This window comes from Oryx dammah, unplaced genomic scaffold, assembly GCF_014754425.2.
Source record: "Oryx dammah isolate SB20612 unplaced genomic scaffold, SCBI_Odam_1.1 HiC_scaffold_6, whole genome shotgun sequence".
In the NCBI taxonomy this organism is placed as follows: Eukaryota; Metazoa; Chordata; class Mammalia; order Artiodactyla; family Bovidae; genus Oryx; species Oryx dammah.
Genome location: NW_024070190.1, coordinates 33,023,403 through 33,041,495, shown reverse-complemented (window position 1 = coordinate 33,041,495; position 18,093 = coordinate 33,023,403). Strand labels below are relative to the sequence as shown.

At 53.4% G+C, this 18,093-nt stretch overlaps 1 protein-coding gene across 1 annotated transcript; it reads right to left on the bottom strand.

The window, feature by feature from the left end:
* Positions 1-11,876: 11,876 nt before the first annotated feature.
* PRF1 (perforin 1) lies at positions 11,877-16,672 on the bottom strand. Its single transcript, XM_040242549.1, has 3 exons — positions 16,554-16,672; positions 14,472-15,011; positions 11,877-13,683 (listed from the first exon to the last, which is right to left on the bottom strand). The coding sequence occupies exons 2-3, from the start codon at positions 15,005-15,007 to the stop codon at positions 12,555-12,557; spliced, it is 1,665 nt and encodes a 554-aa protein (XP_040098483.1). The 5' UTR covers positions 15,008-15,011; positions 16,554-16,672; the 3' UTR covers positions 11,877-12,554.
* Between the last annotated feature and the right edge of the window lie 1,421 nt (positions 16,673-18,093).

Genomic DNA, 18,093 nt, shown 5'->3' with positions numbered 1-18,093 from the left:
AGATCCCCATGGGCTTTGGATGCTTGAAGCTGTGTGTGAAATTGTGTTTATATACTTAGCTTAGGAGAGGATCCAGTGTTTGCATCAGGCTTTCAAAACAAATACAAAAATTGTGACTCCCCAGAAGTGGGTGGGGGCTCCTTTATGTGTTTCTCCTGTGGTTTCCCAACTTCTTGATTGCAGAGACAAATTTTTCAAAGAATATTAGGTTGTAAATTTTTGCAAAGTTGCCCCACTAAAAAGGAATGAACCCCTTTTATAACACTATCATATCATAAAAGGGTATTTTTAACCTCTCCAAACAAGGACAGGTTCTCTGGGGGATAAAAATCATGGGCCTTCCAATTAGATGCAATAGCTGTAACACCCTGCATGGTCCTTATTTTGCTCATGTTACTCTTGACTAACGAAGTTGGTGTGGGCCAGTCTTTGGGAATCTTGCCCTCCACTGAGAAGCAGCTGCTTAGAGCTTGTGTGCTGGTGGCTGTGTAGAATTCTCTTGAAAGGCACCCCGTACAGGTGGCTGGGTGTGGGTTCTGTTGGATCCCTGGGTGGCATTTCCACTAGTTTGACTGCCAATTGGCATGAACTCTGGTCACATGGGGAGGTTATATCATTGTCTATTGGCTTAAGTTTTCTCACAAGAGTTTTGGGTGAAATTCTGGAGAATGCATGCTCTAAGTGACAAAAGCAATCTCCTGTCCCCAATTCCCTGGGAAAGGAAGTACTGGGTGGGGGTAGGGGCTGTGGCCATGTGAGACGACCCCACTCCCTTAGGGTTACCTGGGTCCCTCTGTCCATCTTCTGCTGATGCAGGAGCCAGGCCTTTGTCCCTCCTGCCTCAGATTCCCCTATCAAGGCAGTGGGTGGCGTTCTCTCTGGCAAGGTGCACTCTCTCCTTGGCTGGACAGGCAGGCTTGCGGCTTCATGAAGAGGTTTTCCAGGGAAGGCATACTGATGAGGGACTTGGCCGCGAGCAGGAGTGTCTCGGGGCAGAGGTAAGAGCAGAGCAGCACAGGCTGCTGCAGTCAGTGGTGTCTTTGTGGTTCCTGTGGTACCACTCACGGTAGCATCTGTGTGAGTGTTTCTTGAGTGACAGGTGCTATTGAGCATCTCGTGTGTTCCTGACACATCGCCGCAGCCCCGTTTCTGCGTCTCTAAAAGGAGCTGACAGTGCTCTCCTGCTCCACACCCTGACTTGCTGCACCAGCAGAATTCCCTAGCTGCCTGTGGGATCTGGGGCAGGACAGGCATCCACCTGTAAGTCGGGCCCCTTCCCGATGCTGCTGCTGCACCCGACGTGTTTGTAAGGCGCTTCTACATCCGGTCCTCTCCCCCACAGGCGCCCACGTGTGATCTTAGACCCTGCCTGAGGTGTCAGTGTGTCCGGACAACGTGAGGAACAGCAGACCCAGAGGGGAACCTACTTGCTCAAGGTCATGTAGCAAGCAAGGGCGTAGCCTGCCACACACATCTGGTCTGGGAGGGCTGTGAAAATGCTCTTCACTCCAGGTGGTACCAATAAAGGCCCTTCTGCCCAGTTTGTTGATGCAACGAAACAGTAAACAAATGCTTTTTGGAAGCAGTTGGGGGACATAATTAGGGAAGAATGGACCAGAACATCTAAATCATTGAACTTTTTCAAGGAAAGCCCTAGTGTTATTTTCAAATACATTACAGATGAGAACCAAGAATAAACTACTGTCTGGACCCAGCTAGGGCCCTGCAGCACCTGCTTAAATACCAGATAAGAATCATGCGGGATTACTCGTGGTTTGTAAGCTGATTTGCATGGTTTGCTTAATAAGCACGCTTACATGGTTTTAAATGGTTTCCAAAAGACTTGAAAGCAGTTTGCGTTCTTAACGAACTTAAAGAATCCCCCGCCATGTCACTCGCCCTGCAAATTGATTCAGCAAACTGTATTTTTGTTTTGTTTCTGAAATCATAAACAGATGCTTATGTTTAGACTGCTGGCTCCAGCTTAAACACAGGCTTTCTGTTTCTTCTCTGCCCAGCTTGCTTTAAAGGGGCAGGGAGGGGGCTTCTAGCTGGGTCGGAGTCCTGTCCCTGGGCCCCTCCTGTAAGCTGCCTTCAGCAACTGGCTGCTCCCTTAGCAGTTGGCCTCCTGGGAGAGGAGAGGGTTGTGGGAACTGAAGGGAGCGGCTGATGAGGAGTGAGGCCTTCTGGGTCAGTGTATGTGGCCTGGAGCAAGTCCTACTCCTGCCCTGCCTGTGGGGTCTTTGCCTGGCAGCCAAGGGGGTTAGAGTGACGGAGAAGCACGGTGCCTGACACAGGGATGCCCAGGAAATTCGTGCCCCCTGCTTTTCCCTCCAGGCTCCCTGGAATCCCCAGCCAGCCTTCCCTACCCTCTTCTGGTCCAGAGGGTGGGCATGGGAGTTGGGGGTCTGGTTCATTGAGTGCCCCAGGGAGGGGAACCAAGTGCACCCCTCATTCTAGCCCCTGGAGAAGCGATGTACAAACCTGCAGGTGTCATTTTCAAGTGCCAAGGAAAACAGTGGGGGACACCAGGGTGGGCTAGGAGCCTCCAGTGTGATGTGGACCAGAGTGGAGGAGCAAGGAGCCAGAGGGGAGGGGTCCTGGTGAGAGCCCTGTGCCCTGGCCAGGACAGGAGGAGTGACTGAGGGCACCCGGGCATTGCTACAGGCCTGCAGGAGTGAGGGGTGGATGCCAGGGAGGACAGATGGGGAGGTGGGGAAATGGGAGCAGAAGCAGGACCCCTGGTTCGAATCTCTCCATTCCCAGCATAAGCAACTGGGAGACTTGGGACAAGTTCTCAAATCTTGGTTAGCCTCAGTTTCCTCACTTACAAAGTAGGGCTCTTAGAAAAAATAAATGAAATCATGCATGTTTACACAGCACATGTCTCACAGTAAGCACTTTAAGAAGTGGTCAATAAAGGTAAAACCAAACTAGAAACCTTGACATCTCATCCTCACCTTGGTATTGTCATGAGCTTGTGCATGAGAGTGGGGTTGACTCTGGTTGGAAGTCCCTTCCAAACATTGGCTTCCCCCAATGGGGATCTCAAATTGTTTCAAGGTAAAAGGAGGAAGAGTAGAGGTGGAGTTGGCCTTTTGGGGGGCTCGGGGCCATGGGGGGCAGTGGGGAGGGAGGAGCAGAAGCTTTCTCTCCAGCCCACCCTCGACCCTTCTTTTCCAGAAGCAAGGCTCCAGTGCTTGCTCTCCCACTCTCCCTGGTCTCTGTCTCCCCCGCACCCCACAAGCTCACAGTTACATGAAGCAGGGGGTAATATATCCCAACATTCATTCATTCAGCAGTGTCTATTGAGTGCTTGCTAAGTGCCAGGTCCTATTAGGGACATAGAGGCAGTGATGATCAAGACAGTACCATGCAAAAGAGTCTTAAGGCCTAGTGACAGCCCCACCCATTTGGCTTTCTTCACAGCCCCCCCCAACCCCCCACCCACCCCAGGGCAGAGCATTGCTCTAACAGGGAGTTCTGGGAGGGGTGGCGGAGCAGTGAGTGGGGCTAGATCCTTGGTGCTTGGAAGGCTTGGAGTCTCATGACCCCACCATGAGCATGAGGTTGGTCTCCCTAATGGTGGAGAGCTGAGTGGAATCTTGTTTTAGGTCCTGGCCTGACAAGTGGGAAGATAGACACAGGAAAGTCAAGGCAGAGGCCAGCTGAGAAGCCAATGGCAGGCTGCCGGAAATAGAGCAGTGGTTTCTCAAGAGGTTAAACACAGATATACCATCTGACCCGGCAATTCCACTCCTTGTTGTTGATTTAAAAGAAGTGCAAGCGGGGACTCAAACAGAAACTTGTACCCCAGTGTTCATCATAGCATTATTCACAATAGCCAAAAGGAAGAAGCAACCCAAATGTCCATCCATGGAAGAATGGGTAAACAAAGTGAAATATCCATACAGTGGACTATTACTCAGCCATAAAAGAATAAAGGCCTGACACAGCCGACAATATGAATGGACCTTGAAAACATTATGTGGAATGAAAGAAGCCAGAAATGCTAGACAAATACTGTATGATTCCGATCACATGAGGTACCTGCTGCTGCTGCTGCTGCTAAGTCGCTTCAGTCGTGTCCGACTCTGTGCGACCCCATAGACGGCAGCCCACAGGCTCCGCCGTCCCTGGATTCTCCAGGCAAGAACACCGGAGTGGGGTGCATTTCCTTCTCCAGTGCATGAGAGTGAAAAGTGAAAGTGAAGTCGCTCAGTCATGCCCGATTCTTAGTGACCCCATGGATGGCAGCCCACCAGGCTCCTCCGTCCATGGGATTTTCCAGGCAAGAGTACTAGAGTGGGGTGCCACTGCCTTCTCCATGAGGTACCTAGAGTAGGCAAACTCATAGAGACAGAAAATAGAATAGAGGTTACTAGAGGCTGAGGGAGGGGGAGTTATTGTTACTGAGAACAGCGTTTTTCTTGGAGATAATGAACAAGTTTCAGGTATAGATGAGCTTCCCTGGTAACTCAGAGGGGAAAGTGTCTGCCTGTAGTGCGGGAGACCCGGGTTCGAGCCCTGGGTCGGGAAGATCCCCTAGAGAAGGAAATGGCAAGCCACTCCGGTATTCTTGCCTGGAGAATCCCATGGATGGAGGAGCCTAGTAGGCTACAGAGTTGGACACGATGGAGCGACTTCATTTTCACTTTTCTTTCTTTCAGGTATAGATAGACTCATTGGGAAGGAGCCTGATGCTGGGGAAGATCAAAGGCAAAAGGAGAAGGGGGCAGCAGAGGATGAGGTGGTAAGATAGCATCACTGACTCAATGGACATGAATTTGAACAAGCTCTGGGAGATAGTGAAGAACAGGGAAAACTGGCGTGTTGCAGTCCATGGGGTTGCAAAGAGTTGGACTTGACTTAGCAACTGAACAATAAAAAATAGAGGTAATGCTTACACAACATTGTGAATGTAATTAATGCTACTGAACTGTATGCTTTCAAATGGTTAAAATGATAAATATTATGATCTGTACATGCGTGCTTAGTCGCTCAGTCGTGTCTGACTCTTTGGGACCCCATGGGCTATAGCCCACCAGGCTTCTCTGTCCATGGAATTCTACAGGCAAGAATACTGCAGTGGGTTGCCACTTCCTTCTCCAGGAGATCTTCCCAACCCAGGGATAGAATCTGGGTCTCTTATATTGCAGGCGGCTTCTTTACCGTCTGAGCTCCTAGGGAAGCCCTACTATGCTCTGTATGTTGTCTTATCATATTAAGTTAAAAAAAAAAAAAGCAAGTGGCTGGTGGCATCAGGGAATTGCTCTTCCTGAGAGCATCCCCCTAAAGTGAGTCTTCTTCACATGAGGGCTTTGTGTGGTGATGGTTGGGAAGACTATGAGGACAAGACGTTAGGGGACATGGTGCAGAATACATTCTGGACATCTCAGGAGTCATACAGTGGGACAGCCAGAGACGCGTGCTCCTCAGCTTTCTGGGAGACCTCTTTTCTAAAACAGGGATGAATGCATCCATTTCGTAGGGCTGCTGGGAAGATTAAACGTGCTAATGCACGTACAGCCATCAAAATTCTACCATAAGCACTCAAGCACTTATTAGTATTTTACTTGTAGTGTTCGTAAGAGAAAAATAAGGGTAGTGTAGCAGCAAGGAGAGGCAGTAGGGGGTCTCTCAATTACTGCAACTTGGAAAAATGCCTCACAAAATGAAGTCTCATGAAGCCCCACATTCCCGTGGGAGAAGGATCTGCAGAGGTGGGAGTGACATCCTTAGTGACGGCCTCCACAGAGGCGGGACCTTGGGGGAAGGTCCCCCGTCCACCAGGTGATGATTCCTGTGAGTAGAGAGGACAGGGAGACAAATATGTTTTCCTGGGGGACCAGCCTTCTTTCACGGTGGTGGATCTCATGGGGAGTTTGGGTCTCCCAGGGGAAAAGTCAGTGTCCTGCCAGTAAGCTGATGTCATGGGTCTCTTAAGAAGAAACAGGGAACCGGCTGTTGTGGAGATTAACTGAGAGCTCCAGATGTGCAGTCAAGCCCGGCAGTAAACAGATTGCCATTATAGTCTGCAGAACAATAGCAGCTGTTCTGGTTTGGCTGGCCAGGCTTGCAAATCTGGCTTTGTGAAGAGAAGCGCCTGTGGAGCAGTACTTCTGAGAATGGGCGGGGGGGGGGGGGGGGCGGCGCGGGGGCGGTGACTGTGGGGTTTGCCCACCCAGCAGATTTTGGGTAACAGGGCTGTTGGGTTCTTCAGCCACACCCACTGAGTGTCAGGGACCAGCCAACTTGAGGACCTAGGGTAAAGTCCCTCCTAGCTGGAAGACCACGCCGAAATCATTGTTCTAGCTCCTTGTTCTACAGCTGGGACCTGGGGGCCTGAAAGGAGTTTTATGTGATTATGAGGTGCACAAGAGAACTGGTTGGGGTTGGGGCTCAGTGTTGGATCAAAGTCAAGGTTCATATGGTTGAGTTTCTATGGCCAGTTTGGGGTGAACCTGTTGCTGGAGTCATTTCACTGTTGCCTGGATTGGCCATCAGTCCTTGGCTGCTCTTGAGGATCCTGTCTGTGATGGAGGTTGGTCTCTTTCTGTGCAACATTAACCCTCATCACCCCATGAGAATCTCACCTGTGACCCTGGTCTCATCTGTACCACACCCACCCACCACCCTATCACCCTCTCCCTAACAGTGAGAAGCCAGGCAGATGCCCAGTCTGCCCCTGTCTGTGCGTGTGGCTGCCTGGGCTGTGGAAGTCTTGGCTGGAAAAGACCTCTTTGGGCAGGGGTGGATGGAGGAAGGAGAACTCCATGAGCAGGTTAAGGTGGTGGGCCTGGCCCTTCTGGGGTCACAGCTTGCCTAGGCTAAGTGGGTACCAGCTATGCCCAGAGAAAGTGCTGCCCCCACTGGGACTTTCTCAGTTGGTGACTGAGCCCATTGAGAAATAAAAGGTCTGGGTAGATAATAATCGAGAGCCATCCCTCACCTTCCATGAAAGCTTCTTGTTTTCACTGTCGGTATCAGAGAGGAGGATGACTGACTGACCCAGTCCCCTGTCCACGTTGACCTGGACAGTGGGTGGCCCTTCTGTGGCTCCTTCACACAAAGAGGGGTGAGGAACAGCCATTGCCTGGGCTGGAGTCAGCTTAGTGGTCCTTCTGCCCAACCAAGTGAGAGATAGGACTGTATATTTAGACACAGCATCCCCGATCCATGACCACGGCTGGACTTTATAAAGGGGCAGGATTCTATGTCACATGATGGTTCATGGTTAGAACTTTCCATGTGTAGAACAACTTCTGGAGGTAATGAGTTCTATCTCTGGGAGGATTCAAGTGAGGCTAGAAGATTCTTTGGTAGAATTCATTCATTCATCTGATCATCCAATGTTTTTCAAGCATCATACTGATGTCAGGAGCTGGACTAATTGATTCAACTGTGAATAAGATAGAAATGGCCCTTGGCCTCACAGTGCTGTGATGAGGTCTATGGGAGCAGGGTATGGGGGGCCATGACCCGGACCTGCAAGCCAGGCTTCCTGCAAGAGGGCTTCCTGGAGGAAGCAACCTTTGAAAGCTGGAGCCCAAGGCTGAGGAGGACTTAATCTGGGTGTAGGATAAAAATTCCAGAAAGAGGAGGCAGCGCACGTGAAGGGTTAGAGACAGTGTAGCCATCAGAAGAATCAACTTGCTCAGCGAGGAAGGGCTTGGTGGGGGATGGGCTGGGGGCAGAGTTGATCAGGACAGAATGTGGGTCACACTAGGGGCTTTGAACTTTATCCTAAGAGCCACAAGGAACCAATGAAGAGTTTTAAGTGAGGCGGTGGTGTGGTTTGCTTAGCTGGGTTTCCCCAGAGACAAACCTTGAGACAGGGATTTACCAATGAGTTGTTTGTGTAGGAAGTGATCCCAGAAAATACCCCATAGGGGAGTGGAGAATTGAGCCAGGGAAGGGAGTCAGCCAAGAAAGCATGTGTGGTCAAGCAGGTCACCATTGTGGATACTGGAGCTTAACCCTGTTGGGAAACTCTGGGAGTCACTGAATTTGAGTATGTCCCTTGGAGTTATCCCCACCTCCGCTCCATCCCTGAGATGGAGGGAGCTGGGGTATTTATACACCACCGCCCATCAGGCATTGGTTGAGGGCTTTTCTGGGCTGAGTGGGGCATGGCATGATTCCCCAGCACTCCTGGCCTCCCCCTGGACCCCTCAGGCAGAGAGGCAGGGCCAGCCTGCAGTAGGGCCCAGGGGATCCAGCAGGGTGTGGGCACCACTGTGGCTGTGGGGTGGCGGGACAGTGAGGGGTGGACAGGAGCCCAAAGATCAGTGAGAAGGCCACAGGAAGACTTGTCCAAGCAAGAGATGTGGATGGCCTGGGCTGGAGAGGCTGTGATTGTGAGCAGAAGGGGGCTCATGTCAGGAGGCTGAGTTGGCTGCCTCTGGTGACAGATGTGGGGGAATGATCACTGTAGAGAGGATTCGCAGCCTCTCAAAGCTGCAAGGGGCCCCTGTGCCTCCCCTCGGGCTCCCTCCACCCCCACATAGCTGCTCTCCAGCAGGTCCTCCCCTGCTCACACATGTCAGAGACACTGACACGGTCGCCGCACCAGCTGGGGCCACACCTCAGAGACCACGAAGTGTGTCTGCAGGGAGATGAGGGTACTGTGGTAACTGCTTAGAAAACAAAACCTCGGCTGTTGTCAACCCAAGCCCCGAGTCGTGGAAGAGTCGTGGAAGGGCCCAGGTGACGGGGTCAGTGCTCCGTGAATCTCTTCCACGCTCACGTTATCTCCCCATCAGACACAGGGCACGAGAAGGCAGATGCTCCACAGGGCTTGTGCACTGGCCGCAGGACCCAGTTGACAGAAAGTGCTCGGTAACCGTGGGTGAGTGCTGGAATCTCTGAATAGTCCCTGCTCCGTGCCCTGGGGAGGGGAGTGCTGGGAGCAACTGAGTGTGGCTCTAAGACAAGGGCCTACCAGGATGGAGTGGGAGGAGGGTTGGGAAAGGGGGTGGTGTGTTGAAGCAGCAAGGGAGAAGATGGAATGGTGTCATCACCAGGGTTTTTAGTTGCCAGAAATAGAAGCCAAGTCTGGATGAAATAAGTAGGGAAATAATTCAGCCCTAACCAGTGATGGGTGGGAGGTGATGTATGGAAGCCCGGCTCCCTCCCTCCCAGCTGGGATAACTCTTCGTTGGCCCTGGTTGCCCACATGGTAACTTGCTGGATCATGCCTCTTTTATGGCCACCCTCCCTCCCCTGGCCTACTACCCGTCTCCCCTGCTGGGCTCCCTGGGGTCACCGCCCACATAATTGCCTGGTCTCAGCATCAGCTTCTTAGGAATCCCATACCAGAGCCAGTTGCATCCAACTGGTAAACCAGTCACACGTCTTCTTCTAGTTGCAGGGGAGGTTGGAGAAGGAAGAATAGGGCATTTTCAGCTTCCGGGGCAAGGTGGTCCTTCTTCCTACCAGACTCACTGGTATGTCATCAGCGCCCCTATAGGAAGCTGTCCTAGTCTGTTCTGGCTGCTATAACAAAATACCACAAGCAGGTGGCTTATAAACAACAGAACTTTATTTTTCACAGTTCTGGAAGTCCAAGATCAAGGTGCTAGCAGATTCAGAGGGCTTGCTTTCTGGTTCATAGAAGATATTTTCTCACTGTGTCCTCACATAGGGGAAGGGGCCAGGGATCTGTCTGGGGCCTCTTTTATAAGGGCACTAACCTACATTAAGAGGCCTCCACCTTCATGACTAATTACCTCCAAAGGCCCACCTTCTAATACCATCACCCTGAGGATTGCTATTTCAATACATGATTCGTGGGGAGACATAAGCATTTAGACCATAGCCTGGGCATATTCAAATTATAACTTGAGGAGGGTTTATAAAGGGGGCTTCTCAGGTATCCCTAGTGGTAAAAGAACCCACCTGCCAATGCAGGAGCATGTGAGACAAGGGTTCGATCCTGGGTCAGGAAGGTCCCCTGGAGGAGGGCATGGCAACCCACTCCAGTAGTCTTGCCTGGAGAATCCCATGGACAGAGGAGCCTGGTGGGCTACAGTCCATGGGGTCACAGAGTGGGACATGACTGAGCGACTCAGCACGTGCATGTGTATTTATAAAGGGCCTCTTGACAAAGGTGGGGGGCTGTCGAGAAGCGGAAGGGACAGTGTGATAACTCGGGATTGGTAGTGGTGGAGCAGTCACCATCCCTAGGTCTGAAGAGATGAGGGGAGGGAGCAATGTCTGGAACACAGGAAGAGACATGCAGGGACACCCCGGAGAGGAGTGGCGACTCAGGGGCAGTGAGCCCAAGGCCACCTCATTTGTCTCTGAGACCTCCCTCCCTCCCTCCCATCTCCTGCCCACTGACAGGCTCAGATCAGCCAGCCTCCGGGCCACAGCAGGATGGAGCAGGGTGAGGATGAGATGTGGAGGGAGGATGGAAGACATCAGGCACAGCAAGGAATTTCCTAAACAAGTGAGGGGCCCCAAGTGTGACAAAGTGTCAGTGGAATGTCAGTGAAAGTGTTGCATTGGAGCTGAGGGCTCCTTGGCTGCCCCTCAACAGCATCAGCCATTCCTTTTCCTTGGTAACGCCACCCCTTTCCCTGTGGGCACTCCTGTCCGAGTCCCGCTGGTCTCTCCAGAGCTGCTCTCCAAGTGGAGTGCCCACGACTCACAGAGCCCTGGCTCAGCCACTGACCTCTGCAGCCCTGGCCCAGTCGCTTCTTCTGAGCCTCTGTTTCCTTAAATGCAAAACCAGGAGGGTTAATCAGATGACCTCCCAGGATCGCTTCTATAGCACTGACCTTCTGGGAAGGCTCATGACCCCCTTCCAAACAGTCCTGGGAAGGGAGTAAAATGCAGATCGACCTTTTGGGGAAACCAAGGCTCAGGGGGACTTTCTGGAGGTCACTGACCCCGTGGGGCCTAGACCAAGACTGCCAGTCTCTGGTCAGAGCTGTTTCTGGAGCCAGGTCTGCCCTGGCCCCACTCTTCTCAAGGGTACGGCCCATAGCCATGTTTATTTTCAACAACTACAGCAGCCAGAGGGAAGCTGCATGATTTCTCTTGTGTGTGTGTGTGTGTGTGTGTGTGTGTGTGTGGTTGTGAAGGGAAAGGTGTAAGAACAGCAGTTTCAACCAGGCTTCTAGAGCTTGCCAATCCCCCTGCCCCGCTTGGGGATTCAGGGTGAGTATAATGTCACTGCTGGGCTTTTGAGCCAATGGGTCCACAGACCTCAAAGGGCTTAATTTGTAGGGAGTTTCAAAGAGATCCAGGAGGCCTGTGCCAGCAACTCTGAGCCCCACTGCCAGCGGCCCTGCACAGCCAAATCCTACCAGGTTGAGGAGGCTGCCCACCCCATGGGCCTGTGTTCCAGGCACATGAAACTAAGACCAGGTCATGTTACATCATAGCCTGAGGCTCTGAAGGTTCCTTCATGCCAAGGCCAGGAGCCCTTGAAACCACCGCCTTCTCCCCTGGAATTGTAGGACGCAGAGAGCTGTTAAGTCAGCCAGGTTCTGAAATTAGAATTTTCAAATGATTGCCCTGGAACAATCGTGACCTGCGTACATGTCCTCTGGCTTGTACTGTGCTTGCCTATGTTGGTTTATTTTTGCAAAGTGAAGGGAATTGCCAACACTTAGGAGTCAAGCTGGGATTTCTGGTTACTTTAAGGAATTAGGAAAAGCTCCAGGCTCATGTTCCTGCCTGGGAACCTTTGGTTGTTGCAGAGATGCCCCTCCCCTGCCCCGACCCTGGATAAGGCATGCCCTTCAGCTCATCCCAGACTTCACCATTCCCTCTGATCTCCCCGCTCAGAGCTGAACATCCACTCGTGTTTATTCCTGTTTACGCTGCTCTTTCTTGAATCAGAGAGTTATGAGGAGACTGAGATATTTTGGGTCCTCCCCATTTCCAACAAAATTGGGAAAACAGTTAATTTACATTACTTGCCTGCCCCTGGGGTCAACCACCTCTGTTGGGTCGGGTTGCTAAGGTTGGAGTTTATCTCCGAGGCTATGGCTGGTCTCTGTCGTCTCCTCTGCTACCACCACCACCATCATGGTTATCATCACATCACATTTATTGGTCAGACTGTGTACACAATGAGACGAGTCAAGACAGTCCTGGATTGTGGCTGAGGGGTGAAGCTTGTGGGCCAAGAAAACAGTCAATGGGGAAGCTGGGGCTAAAGAGGTTAGGTCTAATATGATGAAGAATGCACCATGCTAGAAGAGGGGCTGCAGGGAATGGTGTAAATGACACCAGGCAGCCTGGCGGGAGCAGCCTCCTGGCTTTCCGCCCTGTTTTGACCTGTAGGGCAGTGTAGCACTGGCTGTAGGGCCTAACGCAGCTCCACCTCTGTTCCTGGGCTTGAGAATATTGAAGAGCTAAGGCAGTTTGGACAGAGCTGAGGGCTGGCCTGTAAATTCAGCCACCTCATTGGAAAAAAAAAAAAAAAAGAAGTCTCAGTTTTCCATCTGTCTAATGGAGACATGGAGATATAGACCCTCTGGGTTCCTGCATGGGACCTTTCCAGTTTGGCACACTGGTCCTCTCAGGACCCACTTCTCTTACCACACTGGCCCACTCCGGTTTCCTGGAGGGTCCCCCAGAAGCCCTTGGGGGGCATACTCCAGGCACCTCTCCCCCGTCAGGTGAGGCAAGCATTTGACCTGGTAGGAGAATTTCAGGAGACCGTGGTTCATGGGGCACAATACCTCATGTGAGCCAGACTTTGGGGTGCGGTCACATGTGCCGAGAAGGTCATCGTCCCTGCCAAAGTCTTCGTCCCAGACCTGCACCCTCAGGGGGCCCCCGGTGGCCAGGAGCACGTCCCCGAAGTCCAGCTGCGTCATCCACCTAGGGTTGTTATTGTTCCATACTGTGGTGGTCCTCTGCTCCTGGCCGCCGAAGAAGACCTTCAGATAGGCATCTGTGGCTGTGATCCAGTCTCCCCACAGACCTGATGCCTTGAAGTTCATGACCTCCAGGTGGGCCAGGCCCCTCTGCCGGGGACAGCAGTCCTGGGTGGTGGCTGCTGAGCCAGGACACATGCATTGGCATGGGTTCTTCGGGTTCTTGTGTTGCCCCGGGCGGCACGGGCGGTTGCAGTCCCTCCAGCGTGCCCTGTCATTCACGTACTTGCTCACGGCCTGCCTGAGGGCCTCCCGCCGCGGGTCCTGGCTCTCCACAAGCATGTGCAGAGGCTCCAGCCTGTAGTCCACCAGGCCAGGACTGTCCTGCAGTGAGGCCACCCAGGCTGAGAACTGTTCGGGCCCAGCCTGGTTCCCGAAGAGCAGATCATGCATGGTTGAGTGGTGGCCACCATCGACATTGGAATGGCGCTCCCGGTAGGTCTGGTGGAAGGAGGTCCCCATCTTGTGGTTCTTCTTCTTCTCCTCACATGCCTTGAACGATGGTGAGGCACTGGCGTGGTCGCTTATGCTGACCTCAGCCTCGACAGCCAGGCAGTCCTCGACCTCGTTGGTCGTGAGCCCCTCCAAGGCCAGCTCGCAGGTGCGCAGGGCAGTGAGGGCCGAGATGCGGCCGCCCAGCTCCATGGACCGGATGAAGTGGGTTCCATAGCTGGAGATAAGCCTGTGGTAGTCGGGCTCGGTGGAGGTGTTGAAGTAGGGGGGCAGCGTCTTGAGGGCCCTCTTGAACTCGGGGTGTACTGGGGGAGTGTGCACCAGGTGAAAACTGAGAGGTGAGAAAAACAGCAGGTGAGCCCAGTGGCGGGCCCCTTCCAGTAACCCCCTTGAGATCGCCCAAGGTTGGATTAAGTGTCAGAGCTAGGACTTGAACCCAGGTGGCCTGGCTCCAAAGCCCAAGCTCTGAATCACCAATCCAGCCGGGAGACCCACTCTGCGCATTGCCCCTTGGTAACCTAGATAGTTTGTATAGGTATTTCTGTTTTTCTTACTCAAAAAAGTTTGTTTTTTTTTCTCTCTATTTTCTAATTTTAAAAGCAATGCTACCTTACTGTTGGTAACCTTCTGGCTTTGGAACCTAGTCCTGTGGACTTTGTCTGTCTGTCTCTTGGACTGGGTCCTGTGTGCCCAGGCTCCTGACAGCTCTGGCCATGCAGTTAGGAGGTGCCCTGTCTCACTGTGTGGGAAACATGGCCTTCCATGAGAAAAATCAGGGTCGGCGACTCTAGGTCCCATGGAGACATGCATTTCTCAGGGTGACGAGGTCCCTGAGGACTTGGGGCGTGTCGACTTTTGTTCAACCTGTAGTCATAGTTCCCAGCACAGAGCCTGAGAAGGCAGAAATGAAGAGTGCTTGAGTGGATGAAACAGGCCCAGGGAAGAGGGACTGAGCTGGGTCTCCTGCTCACTCGAAGCTGGCAATGCCCAAGAAAGAGGGGGTGGGCATCTCCTCCTGGTAGAAGCAGCCTCGGGTCCCCACCTTACCCTTCCAGGACTCCCAGATCACCCTGAGTTTCCCATGCCTTTTCTCAAGTCCCCTCCACCCCCAGTGCTCACCTATAAAAGCGACACTCCACTAAGTCCAGGCTGAAGCGGTAGTTGTCCTGGTGAGTCTTCTGGGCGGCGAAGTTGGCATCCTGGGAGTGGGAGCCCGCCACTGACACGTGCACATTAGCACTTGGGTGGGGAGACACGTCTAGCCCCACCTTCCAGTCGTTTTGGATCCTGTTGGCCGCCTCCCCAGCCACATCCTCTGTGGAGCGGCCCTCTAACTTGACCACCCTGCGCTTGCAGCCCGCTCCGTGGGCACGCCAGTCGGTGATTGCCAGGGGCAGGCGCTGGAGGACATCCTTCTGCAGGGCATTGCGGCAGAGGGTGCAAGTGCCGTCGGGCCGCAGGAAACGCTGTGTGTCCACTGGGAATGAGCCTGAGCGCTGGAGGCTGGTCACGTCCACGCCCTCCCCTGCCAGCCAGGAGCCCGGCACAAACTTGAGGGCGCGCTGGCACTCAGAGCGTGCGGCTGTGTAGCAGGGGGCAGGGGCAGGTATGGGCAGAAGCAGGAGGATGCCGAGGAGGAGCACTCGGGCAGCCATGGAGCTGTGGAGACAAGAGGCATTTGGTCTCCCAGAAGCTGTGGGCAGGGGCGTGGAGGGTGGCCAACCCTTCCTCCAGCTGGAGGTTATCAGGACATATGCGGTGGAGAGGGATGGAGATACATCTCTCAAGTCACTGGGTGTCAGAGCTGGTATGGCCTTTACAAATCTGGTCCACTGCCTGCATTGTACAGCTGGACCCAGAGAGGGGAAGGGACTTGCCCAAGGTCACACAGCCAGGCGGAGACCTTACTAGGATTTCGAATAGGAATCCAGATGGATGGTTTTGCCCCCAGGACCGCAGCTACTGTTGGTGGAGAGGGGTTCTGCATGCAGAGGAGGGGGCAGAGAGTAGTTGGAGCAGATTTGAGGAGGAATTTGGGAACTCTAGGGTAGCCTGGATTCTGGAGAGGGATCATTTTGGATTCAAGAACAAGCCATGCTTTCTTTACCCACCCCACCTCTCTCACTCCGCCCCCTCCCCCATTAAGCTCTTAGCAGTATTGGGGAAGAAATGAGGTTGCGCATCACCATCTTCCTCCCCATTGCGCCTTGGGGGCCTCTCTCTGAGCTCATGGAAGAACATCAGCCTGAATTCTAGGATAAAAGCTGCCTGAGCACCTGTATCCCTAGACCCAGTGTGGGGAGGAGCCATTCGGTTTAGTTTCCTGCTGATGCTCATCTCCTCTTTTGCCTTCCCTGCCTGGCTCTGCTGAATTCTGCTCATATCTGTGAGCTGCCTATCACTAAACGCTTAGCTAAAAGGTTCTTCCTCAGTTGCAGGTGGCTCAGGAGCCTCACTGGGGCTGCTTATGAACTGGAATCTCCAGTCTATCCCTGTCCAAACTGAGCTCCTCAGAGACTGCTCCCCTCTCCCACCTACCAGGGACAGCAGCTTGTTGGAGGCCCAGGGGATCATGGAGGGCAGGAACCTGCCCTGCATTCTAGCTTGGAGCCTCCCATGCCTTCCCCAAAGGAGTGGCAAAATTCCAGGCAACACAGCAGGCCCCAGGGAGGTAAACAGAAGAGGAGTCTTTGGAATGCCCTCAGATCATCTCACTTAGGGAGCCAACGTGGTTCATAATTTTAAAAAACTGAGTCTCCGGGACCTTCCTAGTGGTTTGGCAGATAAAGCTCTGTGCTTCCACTGCAGGGGGTGCAAGTTCGATTCCTAGTCGGGGAGCTAAAATCCCACATGTTGCGTGATGTGGCCAAAAAAATTATTACTCATTTCCACCCTGACCCTCATCATATTATCTCCCAGAGAGCCTGTTTCTGGACTTTTTTTTTAGTTTTAATTTGAAGGGGCCTTAAAGACGATGTACTCTAACCTCTTCATTTTGTGTAACAGCAAACTGAAGCCCTGGGAGGGCATGATGCTGCCCAGCGAGCGAGTCAGTAGTAGAGCGCAGTCTAGACGTTAGCCTCTTGTCTTATGGGGCACAGCACTTCCTGCTCCATCAGGCTCTTCCCCAGACAGGCTCTTGTGCCTCTCTGTCCCCACCTAGGGGCTCCCAGCCTCCCTGGCCCCCTGCTTCCTCCCTACCTGGAGTCCGTGCTGAGATGCTCCTATGCAGACACCTTCTCTCCCCACGGACAGCTCCTGAAATGGCGCAGCCCCCCAGGCAGGCTCACCACAAGCTCATCACCCAGGCCACAGCTCGCATCACGTCTGCTTCCTGCCCCGCCCCCACCAGCTCTAGTCACCGGTCCCTTGTGCTCTCCCCGCTGGCCACCGCCCACCGGCACCCACCCTGTCCTCGCCTCCCCATCCGGCTTGCTGACAGCCCTCAGGAAACAAGTGGTGAGGGCCAGAGGCTCATCTGCCAAGCAGCGCTGCCTGGAGCATGGGAACCTGGGGCAAACAGGTGAGGGTTCGCGGGTGGAGCAAGAACACAGGGGTCTGAGAGCTTTGAGATTCAACTCTGGAGTTGATGACAGGCCAGCAGGGACAGTTTCCCTGCTTCTCCCCGCAGCTTCCTATGTGTGAGCTGTAAGAGGCGGTGTAGAGTAGGAGCTTGGGAACCAGGCTGCCTGCGCTTGGGCCAGCTCGGTTGCCCAGTAGCTGTGTGGCCTGGTCAGCATCTTTAGCCTCTCTGTGCCTCAGTTTCCTCATCTCAAAATGGGGCTACTCTTAGTGTAGACCCCATGGGTTATGAAGATTTGAAGGGTTACTATGTGTGAAGTGCTCAGACCAGCGCCTGGTCCTCCGTGAGTATTAAAGCATGTGACCATTCCTTCCTCCCGGGGCAGTGGGGAGAAAGTAAATTCTTGTTCAGACCTCTTTGCCCACTTCCTGCCCACACCTGTAGCCCAGCCCCAGGGCCAGGTTCTGGACCCCAAACACATGTTCCAGGACGGCGTCTCCTGCTCCTCAGTCTGTGAGGAGAACCAGTGGCCTCGCTGGTCTCCAGCCTCCGCGCCAGCCCTGGTCTGGAATAGTACCCATAGCGTGGTTGGGTGGACAGCTGTGTGACCCTGCTCGGGAGAGAGCTGTCGATGGGACCAGGGGCCCGGGGTCTTCTCCACCTTCTGTCTTTACCTGAGGTTTCCATGGGGTGAGTGACTCACAGAGCAACTTCTGGGAGGGGGGGCAACGTCATAGTGGTCTGAGGTGGAGATAGCTCTGCAAGTGGGGCACCATTCTTATGAGTTCACCCCCCAACCGCATCAGTAACAGGAAAAAATAGCCACAGGCCCCAGACCACGTGTGACACCACGGGATGGCTCAGTCCTCTGAGTTTATGCCCCCGGCTCTGTCCCCTGCTCTTACGGGAACTGGGGCTTAAGCTGTCTTCTCGAAACCCAGCCCTATCTCCTCCCCACAATGTCCCCCTTTCTCTCTTAGAATTTGCAGCCTCCTGACCCCTTTCTAGCTCCTGCCTGCAGCTGAGGTCAGATATCCAGGCTGTGGAGTTTAGTTTTGCCTGTGTTCAGAAGACCAGCTTAAAGAGCGTGGAACCCTGTAGAAAATTTTTAGGAAGACAACGGGGAGATGGGGTAGACCGGTTCCCCACTTCAGTGTAGGCTTGCTGTGTGACTCTTGGCAGTAGAGTTTACACACCTTTCTAGGTTAGTTTCCTCAT

Bases quoted from the DNA above. Each gene is read 5' to 3' on its own strand.
- PRF1 (XM_040242549.1), bottom strand. From the start codon at position 15,007: ATGGCTGCCCGAGTGCTCCTCCTCGGCATCCTCCTGCTTCTGCCCATA. The intron at 13,684-14,471 runs GTGAGCACTGGG...CTCACCTCTCAG, and splicing joins GTGGAGTGTCGCTTTTATAG to TTTTCACCTGGTGCACACTC.